Below are 17,733 nucleotides of genomic sequence, written 5' to 3'. Positions count from 1 at the left end.
TTTTTCCCCCACAAAGTTCACCCAAACTTCCCCATAATGTTCCCCCTCTCTACCATAACAGAAAGCACTATATCATAAGCAAGAAAGAGGCAAAACCCTCTTCAAGTCAACTTCTGTCAAATCCAAAAATTCATTTATAGGAATATCCTACTTCATAATATGATAATATATTATCCTCCCTTCATAAGAGATGCCCACACCTTCCCATCCAACCCTCACCCTGGAGAAATCCAAATGCTAGTCTTTCGTTTAGTCCGAAAATTCAGCAGCTGAGGCATGTTTAATAGGTCTTGAATTATTGGTTTCTTGTACTAATTTTAAATTACTTCCAAAGAGTTGAGGGCTATCCTGCAAAAACCATTATTTTCCTTTAATAAATTAAAACAGCATTACTGATTCTTTTTAACCCATCAGTAACAGAATCTGGTTTATTAAAACATTGAGTAAATTTTCACCTGAATATTCTAAAAATATTCTAAGGCACAGATGTGCACTAGAGAAAACTAGGCTGCTATCCAACAAGAACCAAAATTGTTCCCCTTTTTAGGAGCTTGCCACTTGCTGTTAGAATTTAGTTACAATAGGAACAGGGTAAACATTCCAACTGAGAGTAAGGTAACACATAAGACATAAAATGATGATTATGGCTGAGGTAAAAACATCTCTGGTTGATACGGTCTGTTATATCCATGTCCCTCATTTTCCACTGTATATATGACAGTAGGGCCAACATTTCACTTAGCATATTATTACCCAAAATGGCCAATTTCAAATATATTTCTTAGGCAAATGAACAAAATCCATAATCCTAGAATTGTGGCCAGTTTTAAGCTGGAAGGAACCCTGGGGAATCATTAGAGCCCTACCCTGATATTAAAGAGAAAGCTGTGTTATCAATATGGTAAACCTTCAATACGCTTAGCTTACCTGTGGTTGGGGGGGGGGGGGATCTTTTTCTAAGAAAAAAAAAAAAGGAAAGCAAGATATATTATTAGTGTTATAAGGTTATATGTTCTCTTTATATAGGGAATCCCTAAAAAAATGTTAAGCAAACATGTGAAAGACCTGTTTTAATCAGGAGAGAGATCAATATTCTTAAATGCAGAACCACCTATAAGTAAATTAATGCAAGGAGTACATCCTGGTAAGAGAGTAAGTTCATGAAGAATAACAAGCTTCTCAGAAAACGTTTCAAAAAACAATGAGCTTTTATGTCCAATTTTGCTCACTATAAAACAAAAGATATATGAGCATTTCTGGGATTCGGGCTAACTCTCAATTCGACATAATCTTTCACAATATAACTGAAAACAATTCTGTATTTTCATTGTTTAAGATTTTTCATTGACTAAGATACACATCATAGAGTGGGGTCAGTTCTTATAAGATGCTAAGAAATCACAATTTTGCCTATGCCCCTATGCACAGTATCACCAAATTTAAAGAAGAGTATCAATTATGACGAAAAAGATGGAAGACATCACAGTTCTGTTTTTCATATGTGCTTTTAACTGCGTATGCACTACAGACATTTTATTGGCAAAATTTACATGTGTGCATGCATGTACGCATGTGCACATGCATAATGGTTGTTTCAACATCATTTTTCCAAACTTATAGCTCAAGATGAAAATTAAATTCTAAAATTCATAGTTAATTTAATATAGTTGACTGGACCCTTTCAGTTATCCTACATCTATCTGAAATGCTAAGTGAAAGATTACTAAAATAAGTTTAAATGCTCAATATTTGCTTTTAAGAGAAATCCCCTAATGCTCTATACTATTTCCAGATGTTATTATATAGTGATTTTCAACTATCAGCAGTACAGTTAATGAATAAGTTCTCAATTAAGAATTATTCATTAAGTATCCTAGACAACACCAGACACTGAGCCAGGCACTTTACATAACTTACTTCATTAAATTCTTCCAACAACTCTATCAAGTAGGTATTGCTACCCTCATTCTGTAAAACAGGGAGCAGAGGCTAAAAGAGTTTAGGTAACAATCAAAATTATACAATTAACAAGTAATAGTTCTGGGATTAGATGATCTCATTCCAAAGTTCTCATGGTTTTTTCCTTTTGCCGCCCTGTTGCTTGGAAAGATCTAAAAGAAAGAAAGAGTTTCTAATTAGTTACAAAAATGTGTCACCAAGTTTAGATATTAGATGCTGCTACCCCGCACATGTACTGCATGTCCTTACTGCAAAGTCTCACTACGTCGCTGATTAACACAAACACTTAAATGCAGGAAAACTTTGGCTTATCTGACGGACAGCTTTCCTAATCACCGGGCCGCCAGAACGGCTCTGAATCTGAACATATTCCCAAAAGAAAAAGGGCTGTCATTGAGGAGGGAGACCATGAGTACCCAGTAATAATACATCCTGCCAAGCAGAACCAAAGTACCAAAGATTATTTACACCCGATGCACTGTAATTGGTCCTTTCACTCTGCAGAAGGGAAGAAGCGTTTAGATTGGCCAGAAGGTCTATTCAAAATAAGCCTCCATGCACAGAGACCAGAAACATGGGAAAAGCAACAGGAAAGAAATACAGGAAAGCAAAAACTGCTTCTGTGGTGAGACTAGGGACTGCTCACCAAAAGCGTGGACAGAGATGAGAAGCAGAGATGGGGCGTACAGGTGGCAGCAGAAGCTGGGACGGCAGGAGCTCAACCACTGACTCCAAGTGGAAATGTTAGCAATGACATGGACTGGGACACAGCTCTGTTCTCAGATGCTAATGTACAGTGATATCGGGGTCATTCGCCTTCTGGTCCAACACCCTCTGTGTCCAAGGGTATAACCATGTAGCTTTTTAAAACACACACAGAACGTTTGTCATACTGTTTCATTTCATGCTCATTCTGTGGTCACCAGTTGTTATTTCCACTTCCTGATCCATTACAAGACAAAGTTTTAGAGCTCGATATGGTGGTAACAGCAAGACCGAAATTCCAGTCTTTTATCTTGGCCCAATCTTCCTTCACGACATTTCCTCTAGTGCACAGCATAGTATTTTAAAAAGAAAGGGATAATCATTGCCTATTTTAGAACGAGTTCTTTAAAAAGATGTCTATTAATAGGAAGTTAAAACTTCAGATAGATAGGGCAGTCACCTATCCAGAAAGCCCCCCAAAGTGCCCAAAGGCTAAGGCCTAAGGTACCAGGTTAAAAAAATGGCATGGGTCCAAGCATTTCTAATCTTATGCGGATACTTTCCCATAACAGCATCATCTAATGCCTGAATATCACTAAGAAATCATTATCTTGCCTACCCTCAGCTGCCTCAACATCTATTTCTTGCTGCCTGCCTGAAGTCTGTAAAGTCTTCATGCAACGTAAGCCAAGTTTCCTTACAAGGGATTGTTCGACAGAAGTACAAACCGATAAAGGCACTGACTACAGAGACTCGGTGTAGGCATCAGTATTTGTCAAGTCCAAAGCCTAAGGCAAACGCATATCAGTTTATTTGTCAAAATCAGAATCCAACATCTGTCTCCCCAGTAATGTTACAAAGAAGATGATATTGTAATACAAGATGGTGACAGATATTTCAATAGAGATCATCTCCTAGAATTTCAATAGGCTCTGTACCTTGTCAAAATCTACACAATACCTCAAATCCATCTGATCAATTTAAAGAAGATGTCGTGACTCAACAAATGTGAAAACAATACATAAAGATTAAATAAAATGTCCAAACTCACACACAGAGAACAGGCACCTTATCCTCAATCTTATTCCATCCAAGAATTTAGGCAATCTTTCCAAATGTCTGTGAAATGGACTGAGCTGATGTAATACATTTTTTTTTTTTTTAAGATTTTTTATTTATTTATTTAACAGAGATAGACAGAGAGCATAAGTAGGCAGAGCGGCAGACAGAGGGACAGGGAGAAGCAGGCTCTCCGCTGAGTAGGGAGCCCGATGCGGGGCTCGATCCCAGGACCCTGGGATCATGACCCGAGCCAAAGGCAGCCGCTCAACCAACTGAGACACCCAGACGCCCCTGATGTAATACATTTAAATGGAACAGAGCCTTATTACTCAAGGTGTGGTCCATGCACCAGCATCAGCTGGAGCACCTGAAAAAGACAGAAATGTACTCTGAGGCCCACTCCAGGCAGAACCTGCCTTTTTTTTAATTTATCTATTTTTCCTTTCTTTTCTTAAAGTTTTTATTTTAATTCCAGTTATTAACATAGTGTTATATTAGTTTCAGGTGTCCAATATAGTGATTCAACACTTCCATGCAACACCCAGAGCTCATCATCACAAGTGCCCTCCTTAACCCCCATCACCTATTTCACCCATCCCCCCCACCCCCTCCCCTCTGGTCACCATCATTTTGTTCTCTATTGTTAAGAGTCTGTTTCTTGATTTGTCTCAGAACCTACATTTTCACGCCCCAGAAGGAAGTTTGGGAAGCACCGATCTAGAGATATGTACATATATATCTGGATGGAAAGAGATCCAACAAGAGGCCCAGCTCAGAAATGTTGCTTTAGGAGAATCAGAGTGATCCATCTGACTCCAAGAAACTAGCGATTTAAACTGCATTCTAAAAGAGTTTCTAAAAGGCAATCATCCATATCAAAGGATGAAGGCAGGGAGCAAGTTATGAGAGTAGCAGGTCTAAAACCCCCTTGCCTGTCATGGGCATCCTCAATCTTGTCAGGCACGAATTCAGAAGTAGCTACTCAATACCCTCTCAGAAATGGCTTACACTTTTTCTGTTGATGACATACAAGAGGTTTAAAACAGTGAAATTTCATTTTCTGTTCAACATGGAACAAATGCCAAAACAGCACTGTTTTCAAAAGAAAAAATACAAAGACTCTTAAATATAGAGGTGGAGGAAGCAAACCTAGAGATCATTTCTAATGGGATATTTTAAATAAAGTAAAATGCTGAAACATGGCTGTTTAAATTAAATTAAATAAAATGGGATATTTTGCATTTGTGGCAAAGTATAGTTAGTAATTTCAGGCTACACACTGGTGTCTTTCATAGATTCCCTCTAAATCTCAAATTCACATTTTCTTTGCTTCAATCAGTACATAACCCTGTAGGAGTGGGTTTAAGTATAAAACCTTCTTTCTTTAATATAAATTCGGTGACACAATTCAGCACCATATTTTTTCAACAGACTAACCTTCCTATTTTAAATGAGGTTTACCAAATGAATTCAGGTATACCAGTTTTTCACATCAGCTGTAAATAATTGCCTCCCACTAAAGGGCCCATTTCTGCAAATAAAAATGTCTTTTTGCCTGATTAAACTTCTTCATCATCTGAGAACTTTTCTTCTGCAAATTTGTAGTTGGAAAATTTGTCATTAGAAGCTTGCTTTGTCAAAATGAGCTCTTTTCAACGGCTTTGAGAGAGCAGTCCTATAGTTAATTATTTGGAGGAGGAGGGAACATCGTCCTATTCTAAAAGAAGTACACTTGACAAAATATTTGGACCCAAGCCTTCTACCTTCAGACTTAAGACATCTTTTACAATCCAAGGCAGCAGGCTCAGTATTTACAATACCTTTAAAAACCTGAAGATAGGAAAGCAGAAGTAGCCAAAAGACAGTTTATGAAACAATGAGAAAGGTCCCCAGATGAACATTTTAGCTGCCAGCCCTACCTCAACAACCACTTCTCCCAAATGGCTTTGTAATGACAAAGCGTCTTCTCCAAACTAAGAAAAGTGGTCAAGCCTACGAATGTAATCTTTATAGCCACCACCTAAGTCACCTCCCATTGAAGACACAATTTGCAGGGATATCACTTCAACATGCACTGACATTATAAAGAATTAAACTACTGACTTTCATTATTAATCCAAGAGATGTCACTAACAGAAAAGAAAGCTGGGTAGACCTGCCTTCATGGTGGAACAAATTGGAAATTAACAAAAACAAGATGTTTACTCTTTCCACAGTGTCTTTACTTACCTGCCTCTCTCACAGACTAGTCTTATAATCTAGGGTTTATAATAGAAATTCAATAATAATATGCTTTATAACAATGTCCTCAACATAGGCATCTAACCCAACTAAGAGATGAAAGCAAAAACAAGGCTATGGTCTGCATCCTTGCAGTCTCTTAATAGAATGCTTACAAGCAATTCAAAAAAGAAAACAAAATTTCTAAGACACAGCTGTAAAAAATTTTATAAAAAGCAAACTTGTGAACTGCATTTAAAATTAATACCCAAAGAATTCCAAGAATTCAGGCTTATATGGATTGCCATTTTTCCCACTGGATTTTTAAACAATGCTGAAACATGGCTGTTTGAAATACTTCAGTACCATCATTTAACACTGTTCAAAATGTCAAGAGCCATATTGCGCCCCAGTGGCCACTCTTCAGCAAATAACACATCCTTTGAAGTTAAAATACTCCTAAATGATGCCAAGTGAGAATTTCTAGGAGAGTACAGTCAAAACTTTCTACTTCTAGAGAAATCAATAATCTGGAATTACAGGGAAAAAAAAAAACTTTCATTATCAAAACTTGTGATTTTTCAGTTTCAAACGTCAGTAAATTCCTTTACCCCACAGCACTATTTTTTTATACATTGTTTCCTAATGAAATCACAATCATAAACCTGTAGTGAACTTTTTTTTTTTTTTACCATGATGTTTCCGTGGAATAATGACACATTTATTATAACAAATGCCACAGAAATGAAGGGTAATCATCAAAGACAAAGGGATCTGACAGAAACATTTCACCGGCCACCACACCTAGCACACAGATGTTACTGCAAGGGCACTGATGTATGTTTCATTTGACAAATCATGTAATTTAGTCAATCTCCTTCACTATGACTACATGCTGTGCCATGCTTCATACCCTGCCTCACTCTGATATCACACAATGCCCTGGCAAAGAAATCAAGAAACCAAAGCTTAGATCAAATTATCATAAGCCAAACAACATCTCCTCCACCGAATACCAAGGTACTCTTAAAACAGATACTGTAGCGCTGCCCTCAAGCAACGTGGCATGTGTATACCCTTTAGGAATTTCATTTAATCCCACAATAAAATGGAATCTAAAGGTGAAGTTAGAATGTTCAGTTCTAATCTCATTTCCATATTAATTTTTTAGACCTGAGCAAATAAAGATCTCTCTGCCCATCTCATCTTTAAAACAATCATTTCTAGTTGTTCAAATTAACTGCACCTTAAGAAATGCCCTCAAAGAAAATAAATTACTCTAAAAACAGGAAAGCAACTTTTCATGTTAGCATCTTGAAAACAAATCATTTCAGTGTTGCCGCCTTCTTCAAAATTTTCCTGAGTGGGTAGGCTTACTCGATTCTTTCCTATTTAGCTGTAAGAAAAAAAAAAAAAAGGTTATAATTGAACCCCAAACTGTAATCCCCAAAAGTTTCTAAAAGGCTGAAATGAACATTTATACCTTTGATTCTAGGAAATCTTGAGTACCAGAGAAACTGACAAATATGACTGAAAAGTTAAACTGTCAGAGGAGGAAAAGAGATCAATAGAAATTTGATAGAGCTGCATCTTGATAGAATTATCTGCCTAGAAAATACAGCCAAAAAAAAAAAAAAAAAAATCTCTGAGGCAAAAGTCTTCGATCCCTATGACCAGTCAAGGCAAATCTAGTTAACTCAAAGTGTTCAACCACTGTTTTCCTCCAAGGAAAACAACTGATCTGGACAAACAGGAAGGACACAATTGGGGACAGGTATTCCAAAGCTTCTACATGTATGAACACAGTGCCAGTGAGCACCAGACCAATAACAAGGCCAGTTCAAACGACCTACCATGGATCCTCAGCACTGCTGTTCTGGGAAAGAAGCCAAAAGAGTCCCAATCTAAGTTTTAAAATATGAGTATCAATCAAAATAAACATGACTAACTGCAAGTGAAATTCTGCTAAAGGACAATCTATCAGCATTTTTACAAGTCTATCATCAGACTCCCAGATTCAAATACTTTACGACACCAGCTACAGTACAGGTAGGACAAGGACAGACAGGTAGGGATGCTTTGTTGACAAGGGTGAACAGCTGCTGTTTGTATTATGCACCATATATACAAGACGTTTGTGTTTCGGAGTATTCATAATTAGTGAATTATTGGAGTCATTTATTCCTCAAAAGTACATACAAATCAAATCTTCAAAGAAGCCATCTAGCATTGTGCACAATTACATCCGTAATTATTCAGTATATTATGCCTTCTTCATCCTACGAAAAACAGAAAGCACACAGTTTCTGGTGATATGCCTCCCCCCTTTTTTTTCAACCAGGCTCTAAATGAGGACAGCTACTCATAGAGGAGGGGTCTTAACATGCAACAACCCATCTGTCCTTTCCATCAAGGCTGCCACACGTGTCACTTCTGTGAAGCCATTAAAGTGGGGACCCAAAGCTGACATAATATTTAGCTTACAAGAGAAAACCAAAAAATTTAAAAGGTAAACTTTACTGTGTTAAAAGCATATTAAGTGAAAATAATAGTGTTATAAGGTTTGTCATTTTTCAGAGTGACAAGGGTAAACTCTGTCCTTTCCTCATATTATGAAGGTGGCTGCTCCAGAGGAAATGTACCCTTTGCCTATGATAAATAGCTATAACATCATGGGCATTTTAAATAAGTGCTTTTAGCGTACAGAACAGCAACAGAGGGATTCAGAAGACAAGCTGTGCTCCTAACTCATGTTAAAGCCGTAATTTTCCCTATGGCATTTATACATGTCCATTCAGTGCTTGTATTTGGGTCATTTGCTAGGATAAACCCCATGTGACAGGCTCACTGAAAGTAAGGCAAAGTGGTCCACCCTGGCTTCACTTAATCTTAATTTACTATGAAGAGATGTACTTGTTCAAGCAGCAAAATGAACCTGTTCTGCATAGATTTGACTAAACTTAGCTAGAAAGTAAAATATTGTATTAAAATATTTCATAAACTATAAACTATAACCACTTGCATATTTTTCAGTGTATCATAAACTCAGAAGGAAATCAGTAAAATAGCACCCTTGTGCCCACTAACTTCTTCCAATAAAGACCTGAGGAGACAACCTTTGATACAAAGCAAAATCCTTCCTTATATATTTTGATCTTAGAGTAACTCCTCCTAAACATGATTTTACTAAATACCAAGCATGACTTCAATGGTTGAACATACTAGAATTTTAAGATAACAATCCCAGATTGGCCCACTGCAAGTCTATTAGAGAGAATTTTTTAGAGGGAACTTAACAGAGTGATTGCTCATTTCATAAGGGATTCTTATCATACCAGGTCAAAACCCAAACAGATAATAACTTTAAAAGGCCAAGTAGAAGGAATAGTTGACTATCTTAAGGAAAAAATGGTTTTAAAAAAAAGAAGTTATCATGCCTTAAATCCTCCATTCTTTCATTTTAAATGCTGTGAATCAAAATCTTTATGACTTTAACTTATGTCTCTATAAAAACAGATTTATATTTACATCCAAATGAATAAATTAGGAATGTGCTATTAAGAGTTTGGAGTAGTTTTGATTCTAAAATAGAAATTTCGGCTGTGGAGTTGTTCCTCCAAATTTCACGCAATTGTTGAACAATGAGATAGCTAAGAAACCCAAAGGTCATGTTAATGATCAAGGTTGGGTTGCACAAATGTAAAATGGGCAATAAGGAAAACAATTTTCAAAGCAGCCACAAACCCACTTCCCACTTCCAAAAACTCAAATTATCTTTTTTTAAGAATGCATGATTTTATTCACCCAAGAATAAAAATATTTATTAGGTGTATTATCTTCTTATTTACTTATTATACATCATAAAAGGCTTGCCATCAATTAGGTGATATGTGCAAAATGAAATCAGACTGCAAAACAACAGAGATGGCATCCTTCTGCTGCTCTGAAGTAAATGGACTCCTCTTTTAGTGTTATCTCTATGCAAAACTTATAATAGTACTTTTAAAGTGGATATAGTGAAAATGATGCAATGTTATCCTCGATAAATATATAAGAGAGCACAGAACTTGGATCAGTCAAGTTTTTTTCCACTGACCTAAACACCAAATTTCTCCAGAAAATGACAGGGTCCTTCAAGAAGTCACATTCATCATGACTTAAAATTTGGCAAAGACTGTATATTTATCATTCCAGTTGTACTCTAACCACAATTTAAGATTCAATACAATCATGACTAGACTGAAGGCAAGGGGATGAAGGGGGGGATGAAGCTGAAACTATATATGCTTTTTCATCAGATATGATGAATTCTACTCTTCTGTTTGTTTCATCACATCCTAGCCATATTCTTAAGTTTAGCATAAAAACACTTGTAAAATATTAAGTTTTCCCATAGGGAAATTGATTTTGCTATGAAAATGTTTCAGATTACCACTTAATCTCAACCAAGCTACATCAAACAGTGAAAGAAATTATATATATAGTTTACAAAGTAAACTTGATCACTATATTTAAAAGAAATGATAACTTTGAGAAGTACCACAGCAATAATGTTTAAGCTGAAGCAATATAAAGCCCTCCTACAGCAAATGCCAGATTCTTCAGCTAAAATGCAGAGTCTTGATTTAGTTAAACAAGTCAAGCGTAAGAGCCATCTCCTTCCTTGTGAGCTGCTCCCAGCACTGGCCTCTCTCCTTCTAGAACTCTATTTCACAAAGTTCCTGGGGTGGGGGGTGGGGGGAGCGCAGTGGAATCCACAGATGCAGTTTACACAACGTTTTAAACTTGAGTCTTTGTAGTCTGAAATGGAGCAGTGGAAGTAAACACATTATCATCATCCTCCAGTTTCCACTTGACTCCCCAGCTCTCTTCCAGCTCCACATACCAGTGAGTTAGAGGAAGTAGATAAAAAGTATATCCGAAAAGCCACATTTTACAGAGCACCTTGGCAGTGAATCACCTGTGCCTGCTATGCAGACATCCAGCAAGTTCCACGCTCTTATTAATAGGTATTTCAGAATTTCTAGGATACATAAAAACCAAGTTTGATTCTGTTAAGACTTCACACTCTTAAGAGTATAGGACTGCATATGCAGTTCTGCTACTAAGAAAATTAGACTAACATACATTTCCAAGTTGTAGCAAAGTGTAATTTATATTGACAGGCTCTCAACATCATAACAGTAATATATCATATATTGAGCAAGCTACCAATTAGATGATATGGACAACTCATCGACGTTCATCTATGTAGCTAAATAGAAGTCAGGAATTTTGACACTGCAACCCAAGCTATAACATGTAAAGAACTTACAATTGCCCACCATCAAAGTACAACTAATTTATCATCTCACTGGCACTATTCTCCCCAAGTTACAAAGTCCTAACACTACTGATGATTAAAGAACACATAATAAGCATTAAATCTACAGAAAAATGTATATGCGAATTTAGTTTAGTTCAAGCCTTCATCTTTTACAGGATACTTCCTTCTGATAAGTACTTTTTAAAGAACTGAACAGCAATAAAGGATAGCATACGCTGGGAATGCTTGATTCATCACAGTGTTCTGCAGTACTTACTGTACTACAGTAAGTTGCTTTTTTTCCAAACTCTTTATTCTTAGTTTAAATGATTACTTCTCAAACTGTCCCCAACAGAACCAAGAACTGCCCAGATCATACCTGAGCTCATTTTAGTGAAAAGTCACCCATCTTTGGAAGGAAGAGCTTTTTTCTTCGCATGCCCTAGAAATAGCAGGTGCACAGTTAACACAAAAGTGGAAGGAACAGAGCAGCTCACCTCACTCTTACACAAAGACCATTTATTTCTCAGAGCATGTATCATAATTGCTAAAATCTATACACTGCTTAGAAGTTGAGGAAAAGTTTATGTCTAACGGTGGCTTCCTTATCAACCAATCTCTGACAGACACTACATAAAATGCATTAAGAAGAGTTTGCTTTATTTCATTGCACCTATTAACAGGGGATCTCATAACAGACATGTGGGTGTAAACAAAGATTCACAGATTTCAAGCATATATCCATGAACATGCTTTTAGCCAGAGAGTGGGCACACCAGAGAATACAGAATATGGCTAATTACCACCCAGAGAAGATTCTGCCTTCACCTCCCCTATCAACCACTTTGCTTAAGTTCACTCTCTGCCTTGCCCTGACCCTGGGGATCCATTCACTTTCCATAGCCCAGAGAGGCTGCTGAAAAGCTGTCAAAGTAAATCTGTGCTCACTTTTTGGATGGTTTCATTTCAATGGAGCATGAAACACCCCAGGATGGTTAATAAGTTTGGCCAGGCGTGCTGTTCTCCCTAATATATTTTAATTATGCATCTGTTTTAATTGTAATCAGATTAAGTCACCGGAAAGGCACAAATTGGAATTTTCCCTAATGGCTATTGGAGCTTTTCATCAGTTTCTAAACACTAACAACATTTTAAAAATAGAGACACGAGCACAACTGTGACATTTTCCAGAAATCGATGCAGTTTCTTTGACAACACAGTTCAGGTCTCATTAGCCACCCAAACTAGCCCAAATGCAGAAGACAACTTCAGTCTCTAGGGGCGTCTTCTTCCCCAATTAGCACAAAAGAATCGCTAACGTCTAATGTAAAACTCCCAAACAGAAATGAAAGCCCAGGCTTCTATAAAGTGCTACTCCATCGATTGGTGAGCGAGGCGGGGGGAGCCGGAAAGGCATCAGCAGCATTATCTTGGCTCAAAGTAAAGTACCATACACGTCAAACGGGAAAGTTGAAGCAGAGTACGATTCTCTCCTTCCACTATTTTGGTAACTGCCAAAGGTGTGTTTTTTCCTCGGGAAATAAAGCGTCCCATCAATAAAAGGAAACGCTACAGGGAAGATCTATTAAGAAGCGAGGAGCGGCTTCCTTCCAGCCCAGACGTAAAATCGCTCAATGTGCACCAACAAATACCTAAGACTTTTTTTTTTAATACGATCATTAACAGTTCCCCAAATTGCTGCGATTTCCGATAAGAAACTTAAGCGTTCGCCAACAGCCAATAAGCAAGAGAAAGAACCTGCTGCAAACTAGGAACCCAAACTCCTTCAGACCGCCCAGCGCGCTCGTTTCCCCGGTGTTTGCTCCGGGTGTTGTTTACGCGTCTCCTAAACCTTCAATTCAGGTACTGGACCAGTTCCTCCAAGACGCACTTCAGCCTTAAAGCGGGAAGCTTCTGAGCCACCGCGGAGTCCCCACGCAGCCCGCCGACCCCTTACCTGTCATCATAGCAGAAATCCGCACTCAAGGTGTTGAGATACAAGGCGAGCCCCAGAGCGCTGCTCACCAACTCTGCAATCATCTCTCCACCGCCTTCCCTCCGGCTCGGCTCCCAGCGCGAGGGCAGCAGCGGCAACAAAAAACAGAAGCATCAATCCCCACCTTCCGCCGCCTTCTCCTCCCAGCTTCACTTTTTCCTAGCTCCCCACCCTCTTGTCCCTCCCTTCCTCCCTCGGGTCCTTGCAATCCACCGCTCTTCTCCTCCTCCTCGCGCCTGTCTCCGCAGCCGCTGCGTCCTCTCCGGGTGCGGGCTCACACCACACTCCCCATGCCCGGCGCCCGCGAGCGGCTGGCGGCTTTCGGGCTCCGCGCCCCCCGGCGGATGCACAGGGCTGGTCCTTCGCGCGGCTCGCGGCCCCCACCCTAACCCATGGCAGTTCGGGGCGCCCTAGGTGAGGAGTGGGACGCGGAGGAGGTGGAAGAATGCGGGATGGGGGCAGAGGGACCGGACCCAGCAGGGTTCTGGGACCAGCTGGAGGAAAAGAGAGAAAGAGGGGCGGGTGGGAGGGACCAGGCGAACCGCCTCCCCTCGCCGCCTCCCGGGCGCACGGCTCCGGTGCTGCTCGGGCTGACTCCGGCCGCCACAGCGGCTGCCGCTCATTCACTCTTTATTAGCTCCCTCCCCGCCCCAGCCCCTTCTCCAGTGAAGTGAGGAGCGGTGGCTGGAGACTCCAGGAGCTCCCGCGTGGGGTTCTCGGCGCGGCCCCCCGCGCCTGCGTGGCCAACCCTCCATCCCGGCTTTGCCCGGCCCCTTTCTCCACCCCGATCCTCCCCCTAAGGCTCCTCCCACACTACCCCCTGGCTGGAGGCTCCTCCCACCTCCCCGCGGCCCGAGGCTCCTCCTACCTCCCCGCGGCCCGAGGCTCCTCCTACCCACCTCCCGCCCTCCTCTTGTTTCTTTCACCTTCGATTTCACTCTGGAAAGCCCTCGGGACCCAAGGGCGACTGCTGGAAGACAGCCCAAAGGGGTAGCTGGAGTGCCCCCTGGGAGGGGGAGCTGGACGAGAATCGACACCAAGGAGGACACGGTCGCTCGCGCCGCTCTGCCTGGCGGCGCCTGGCACCGACTGGATCTCAGCCCCAGCGCTGTGTGTGCCAAGCGCTGCCAGGCGTAAGTCCGGTCAGCTGGAGGGACTTCTGGGGACCGGGAGAGGAAGACCAGGTTTGGCGAGGGCTGCAGCCTCGCTTGCCACATTTACGCGACCTCTCATACACGCTCACAGTGCGTGAGCCGAAAAGGGAGGGGGTATTGGAGAGCTTGAGGGGCATCTCAGGAGGGAGAGATTTCAGCTCCGAGCCTACCTTTGTCCCAAATGTCAATAGAAAGATGTATGGGGAGGAAAATGTTCCCGCGGTCAGGTTAAAAAGAAAGGACCCCAAAAGAGGAAAGAAACACATACACACACGCCGCAGCTGCGGGGGCCTTTCGTGGTTTCGGGGGACTTTCAGGCTGACTCTGGAAACATTAGAGAAGAGACGCCTCTGCAGCCCAGTGCACCGCTATTCTCAAAACCTAGGAAGGCGGGAAGCTAATGCCCTTTCCTTTCCGCCCGGATGCAGGACTGGATGGAAGGCGTCCAACCTGATAAATTATGGTGTAGAAGAATGGCCTGTGTAGACGAGCTCTGGGTACTAAAGTTGCGAGACCAAAGAGGACCATGGGCCGCCTGCCACACCTCCTCCTGGCTTGGCCGCCTTCTAGCTGCGCGATGGGCTCCGTCGGACCACGATGAGCACTACTACAACGCCCCCTGCTGCACGGCAACCACAATGCTTGGAAAACAGACCTGTAAAGGGCTGACTGACCCCGCCCCCCCTCCCCTCCGCCCTCGAAGGGAAGCACCTAACTAGCGAGCTTTCCAGGACTCAGGCAAGAAATCGAATCCCCTGGATGTCAGGCAGTGGCCTGAAAAGTAAATACTGTGGTTTGGGTGTCAGCGAAACACAGCTCCATCTTTTCCTGATTTCACAAAAAAATCTGTGTAGACACAGATGAAGTGATGAATATTTATTATATCTATTGTGCCATGCACGACGGACCCATTTTTGTTCCCTGAGATACAGAAGCATACATGACAGAGAGTTGTATCTTTAAAGGCAGAGACTGATCTTTTACCTTTTTTTTTTTTTTTAACTCCGTAACCTCTGCTTATTGTTGAAAAGTTTAAAAAATCCTGGTAGTTGACCCATCAAGTTCCTGTGTATCTGTATCCCTCCGCTGCATTTACTTGTTACTATTGGATCCTAGTACACTGGCTGAAGAGCACCCAGGAGTTGGAGTCCCCACTGTGCTATTATTACCTGAGAAGCCTTTGGCCAGTCACTTAACCTCCTTGTGCCCCTTTTTTTCTCACCATTATGAAGCAGTGATGAAAATAACACCTACTTATGGGTACTGTTATTAAGATTAAAGTAATTAAGGTGTGAAACACCTAGAAGCAATATAAGTATTGTTATTATTATTACTCCCTCCACCTTTCTCTTTTCCTTTTAGCTGTTAACTAAAACCTAGATCTATACCTCCAAAGTGCAGACCATGACATCCACCCTACTCCAGTGCTAGTCCAAAATGCCTTCACTTCCTGGATGGACCAATGCAGTACCTTTCTAAGTGGTCTTATTTCTACTCCTGCAATTCCCCACTCCCCCACAGTCTTAACTTCAGGTATTAGAAGATTCTTTTGAAAACCTACAATCTCTCTACTTTAAAATGTTCAACGATTTCCTGATGCACATCAAATAAAACTGTGATTCTTGCCATGGCCAGCCAGGCCCTCATCTGGCCCTGATCCTTCTCTCCCCTGACATTGCATCAGCAACACAGACATCCTTCTCCTCTGATACTTACCACTTTCTCCTCTTACCTCATGGGATGCCTTCTCAGACCTTCTCTAGCTCCTTCTCAGCATTCCAATCTTAGTTCAAATGCTCTCACCTGAAAGGCTTTCCCAGCCCACACTATTAAGTAGCCTCACTCTCAGCAATCTTTGTCTCATCCTCCTGATGATTTTCTTCATAGCATGCATTGTATCTGGAATCCCCAATAGAATGACAGCTCCAAGAGGGCAGGAAACTTACCAACCTGGTTTTCCACATAATACCCAGAGCCTGTAACATCTGGACAGGTAGAAGAAACTAAAAACAACACAAAATGTTGACGAGAAATGAACAAATAAATGTGCTTAGCAGAAACTCTATAGCAGCTGAAAATCCACAAATTTTCATCATGAGAGAGTAAGATAAGCTGATTTGTTGTCCATGTCAAACAGTGAAGAATTAACACAGGAGAGGGGGAGGAAGTAGGTTAAAAATTCTTAACGATGCATCAGCTCTGCAGGAAAACCTGTGGTAAGTCACACACAGACAGCTCTCTTCAATAATTAAGAGGACTCAGAAGCATGAAAGTAGTAGAGAGGTTTGGGTTCAGCATGCTAAAAGCTTGTAAGCATTTCCAGAGCTGTCTTCACTTCAAGGCTCCAATAGTTTTAAATAAATATTTTCTACACTTCCCCTCCACCTCCTCCTTTTCTCCTCTCCCTACCCCCAACTCCTGGGGATTGGGAGCTTGGGAGATGGTGAGAAATGTACATTTTGCTCTCCCTGATGAACGGAAGGCTGAAAAACCAGCTGTGTTGCTTTTAACAAATTTTCCTCTTTTAATTTAATGTGGGTCTCAATATTCTTCCAATGCATTAAACCTTGGTTGCTTTCAGACTACTCTCCAAGGCCTGAGAAGCAGCCAATGTCTGCGTGTTCCCCATTCCTTGAACGCCAATGGGGGAGAGCGGAATCGGTTAAAAGATGTCATCACTATCCTTGGAGATCATATCAAATCTGGGGACATCGCTTTTTAGTTTATTAAGGTGTACTCACCCATTGTGAGATTGCTACCTCAGTTCTGAATATATATATTCTATTTAAAGCTACTGCTGCTCTCCACAGATGAAGGAAATTAGGCTGGTTGGCTTGACTTTTCTACCTTAGACACAAGACTGGCCAAAAAAGTGCTAAGCCCTTATTTTCCCAAAGTAGGTTCCACACATCTGCTACCTCACCACTTCCTCAATGAATTCTTTTTTATAGTCGCCCCAACCTACCCTGCATTTGTTCTGCATTCCCAGGCCTTTGTTGTATAATTCATACCTTTGCAGTGCCAGGTCCTCGGGGTAAAGATTTCCTTATTTGCCTAAGACATTTTTAGTTTATTGTGCAATACCATCTTCCCTTTGGGTGTTGCATAAATATTAACTAAAAATCCACATCTGGTCTTAGTCTTCATTTCTATTTGTCCTAATATAACTTCTCTTTGAACAATTCATTTGGAAAGTGTGCCAAGGGTGAAATGTGGCACATAAATTCTCCTGCTGCACAGAATGCCTTTTAAAGTGCCCACAGATTTGGTTATTTATGAACAGAAGATTTGCACCTCTTCCTTGCTCTCGCAATTCTAAAATTGTACCAGGC

At 40.9% G+C, this 17,733-nt stretch overlaps 1 protein-coding gene and 1 long non-coding RNA gene across 5 annotated transcripts in view; one reads left to right on the top strand and one right to left on the bottom strand.

Annotated features, from left to right (window-relative positions):
* TMTC2 (transmembrane O-mannosyltransferase targeting cadherins 2) overlaps positions 1 to 13,722 on the bottom strand; it is a 388,107-nt gene extending 374,385 nt beyond the window's left edge. For 3 of the 4 annotated variants that reach the window (XM_078076381.1, XM_078076382.1, XM_078076383.1), the window contains exon 1: positions 13,209 to 13,722. In XM_078076381.1, the coding sequence (XP_077932507.1) occupies positions 13,209 to 13,291 (83 nt within the window). In that variant the 5' untranslated portion in view covers positions 13,292 to 13,722. The remainder of the gene's footprint in view (positions 1 to 13,208) is intronic. The other variant, XM_078076384.1, reaches the window with a different exon arrangement.
* A 357-nt stretch (positions 13,723 to 14,079) lies between these two features.
* On the top strand, positions 14,080 to 15,716 carry LOC118531484 (uncharacterized). The gene is made up of 2 exons (XR_004915221.2): positions 14,080 to 14,380; positions 14,830 to 15,716. It is a non-coding gene; the product is annotated as an uncharacterized LOC118531484 (long non-coding RNA).
* The last annotated feature ends 2,017 nt before the right edge of the window (positions 15,717 to 17,733 follow it).

The sequence above is a fragment of the Halichoerus grypus genome, chromosome 6, assembly GCF_964656455.1.
Source record: "Halichoerus grypus chromosome 6, mHalGry1.hap1.1, whole genome shotgun sequence".
Lineage (NCBI taxonomy): Eukaryota > Metazoa > Chordata > Mammalia > Carnivora > Phocidae > Halichoerus > Halichoerus grypus.
Note: the sequence above shows the minus strand (reverse complement) of the source record. Positions and strands in the feature narration are given on the sequence as shown.